The sequence below is a fragment of the Rhea pennata genome, chromosome 6, assembly GCF_028389875.1.
Source record: "Rhea pennata isolate bPtePen1 chromosome 6, bPtePen1.pri, whole genome shotgun sequence".
In the NCBI taxonomy this organism is placed as follows: Eukaryota; Metazoa; Chordata; class Aves; order Rheiformes; family Rheidae; genus Rhea; species Rhea pennata.
In genome coordinates this window covers 24,070,331-24,073,217 of record NC_084668.1, presented here as the reverse complement: position 1 = coordinate 24,073,217, position 2,887 = coordinate 24,070,331, and the positions used below count along the sequence as shown (strand labels likewise).

Here is a 2,887-nt window from a genome sequence, read left to right as displayed (position 1 = left end):
AATAATTAAAAAACCCGAAAACCTCCCTGAATTTCAGGAATTCAATGATTTTTTTAAAAAATGAAAAAAAAAAAAAAAAAAGAAAATCCCCAAGCCCCCCATTAACATTTACAAGAAAAATAAGCGAACACAATCCGTTTTTGAACCCTATTTATACAGATGTTTATGAGATACAGAGGAACTGTCTCGGACTTGCAGTTTAATTTCTCACCTTAAGCCTCCCTTAGGATGTTTTCCTTTGAACAGAAAAAGAAGAGGAAAAAGCAAACGGGAAGAAAAAAAAAAAAAGTGTCACTTTGTAACTACTTCGCCAGGCGGGACCTGCTGGCCCAGGAGTCCCCCGGCGGCGGCGGCGGCCGCGGGCCGGGCCGGGCCGGCGGGAGGGCGGCTGCCCGCTGCCGCCCGGGGCCGGGGCCGGGCGCTGCGGGGCCGGGGCCTCCCGCCGCTCCGCTCGAGTCCCGGCGGCGGCGGCGGCGGCTCCCGCGGCCGCTGCCCCTAGGAGTCGCCGGGCCCCGCGGTAGGTTCCTTGCCGGGGCCGCGGGCGGCGCCCACCCCGTCGTGCAGGATGAGGTCGGGGGACTCGGACCGCGGCGTCTCCAGGTTGCTGGCGTCCGTGTCGCTGTCGCTGCCCTTTTTGCCGCCGCCGCCGCCGTTGTGCGTTTTGATGTGTTTGCTCAGGTGGTCGCTGCGCATGAAGCGCTTGTTGCACACGGGGCAGGCGAAGCGCTTCTCGCCCGTGTGAGTCCGCAGGTGCCGCTGCAGCTCGTCGGAGCGGGTGAAGCGCTTGCCGCAGAAGAGCCAGTTGCAGACGAAGGGGCGCTCGCCCGTGTGCCAGCGCAGGTGCGCCTTCAGGTGCGACGTCTTGCCGTAGACCTTGCCGCAGCCGGGGATGTGGCAGCTGTGGAGCCCCTTGCGCCGCAGGCTGGCCCCCGCCGGCCCCAGCCGCTCGGCCTCCTGGCAGTTGGGGCAGTCGCAGGTGGCGCGGCCCGAGTAGCGGCGGGCGGAGCGGGCCGAGCCGCCCCCGGCGGCGGCGGCGGCGCCCGTGATCATGGCGCTGGCCGCCGCCACCGCCGCGCTGGAGTCCGTGTAGGAGGGCAGCACGGGCTTGAAGCCCTCCTGGGCGAGCAGGTGCTGGCTGGTGGAGAGCAGGTGCGAGGCGGCCGTGGAGCCCAGGCCCGTGGAGCTGAAGGCGGAGTGGGTGAGCGAGCTGAAGTCGGGGTTGTAGGTGCCCAGCTGGGAGTGCAGCGAGGCCTGGGGGGCGCCCGAGTGCAGCGAGCTCTGGAGCCCCCCCGCCGGGTTCTGCACCTCCAGCCAGGAGCCCGGGTTGGTGTGCACGTCCCACCACGAGGAGGCCGCGCCGTTGGCCACCTCGCCCGCCGAGAGCGTGGAGTGGAAGCCCGACTTGTACCAGGACTCGTAGGGGTGCGCCATGCCCACGCGCGGGTAGAGGCTCTCGGCCGCCGAGCTGTGCACTTTGGAGATGAAGGCCGACTGCCCGCCGGGCTCCTGCGGCGACACGCCCGCCGCCGCCGCCGAGTTGGAGAAGAGCCCGCCGTAGTCGCTGCTGAAGGCCGACGAGGTGGGCGAGGTGGAGGCCAGGCAGAAGGCGCTGTTGGCCGTGCCCGTGCCGCTGGCCAGTCCGCTGGAGCCCCTGCTCGTGGCCACCGTGAAGCCCGAGAGGCTGGAGCCCAGGTTACAGCTGGAGGTGGAGCGTTTCCAGGGGTGAAACCCCCCTTTGGCGAAGGCGCTGGACTCGGGCAGGGTGGTCAGGGGGCTGGTGTTACCGATCTTATTGCAGGTCGCGGCCAGCATGGCCAGGGGAGTCGTTCCAAACCTCGGCTCTTCCTAGGAGACACAAAACAAGCCCGTGAGCCTCGGCCCGCCGCCGGCGCGGGGACGCGGCGACCCGGCGGCAAGCGCGGCGCGGGGAAGTTTCCTCGGGCTCCGGGCGAAGACTCCAGCCCTGCCCAACTCGCCGCAAGTTGTGTTCCGCCAGTTTCCGGGGGCCGCTCTCGCCCGGGTACGCGCTGAAGTGGTTTGCGTCGGCAGCGAGGGGTGCCTTTTCGCAGAACCCCGGGGGGATGCGCGACAAGCTTATTCCGAGAGGGAGCACCGGTTCGGATTTGTGTTCGGGGGGCGCTTTCAGACGCTTGGGACTAGCGCTTGGCTGCTTCAGCCTAGCGTCGTTACAACAAAAGTCTCGTGGGAACGAAAGGCGGCGTGTCTTAAGGCCACTGTGTTAGAGCGGTACAAAAAGAAAAATGCGACGGCAGAAACGTAAACATGGCACAGGGCTTTCGCACCAGGGTGACTCGCAGAGCTGCTTTAGGCAAGATCTTTTGGAAGCGCTATGCTTCTCAGGTTGGGGGGGGGGGTGGGGATTGCCTGGCTTCTCTCAGATCGGAAGAGTTTTTAAACTACAGCTGTCTGCGAGCGATCTCGCTGCGAGCCTGCCCGAGAGTCCCCAGCAGCGAATCGAAGTTACCTTTCCCTGGCAGATCAGCGCGATTTACGTACGGAGAAGCCGCGATACGGCGGCAGCAACAGTGTTTTTTTTTTTTTTTTTTTTTTCCTCCCTCCGAGGGGCGGCGGACGCGCTCCCGAGAAGCCGCGGCGCGCGGCTCGCGCAAGAAACGCGCCGCCGACTTACCCCGAGTATCGACGTAGCCATAGCACGTCCGTCGGCTGGGCGATGGGCCGGGCGGGGAGCGCGCGGCGGCGGCGGCGGCGGCGCCGGGAGCGGAGGGCTGCGCTGCGCTGCGCGGCGGCGCCCGCGCTGCTCCCGCGGCACCGAGCGCACTCGCGGCTCCGCGGGGCCAAACTCTGCCTAAGTGCGGGGCGCGCCCGCTTTGAAGTACCGCTGGCGGCGGCGCTCGGCCAATGGGCG

At 66.2% G+C, this 2,887-nt stretch overlaps 1 protein-coding gene across 1 annotated transcript; it reads right to left on the bottom strand.

Moving 5' to 3' along the window:
- Positions 1 to 495: 495 nt before the first annotated feature.
- Positions 496 to 2,671, bottom strand: SP9 (Sp9 transcription factor). The gene is made up of 2 exons (XM_062579059.1): positions 2,651 to 2,671; positions 496 to 1,845 (listed from the first exon to the last, which is right to left on the bottom strand). The coding sequence occupies exons 1-2, from the start codon at positions 2,669 to 2,671 to the stop codon at positions 496 to 498; spliced, it is 1,371 nt and encodes a 456-aa protein (XP_062435043.1).
- Positions 2,672 to 2,887: the final 216 nt, after the last annotated feature.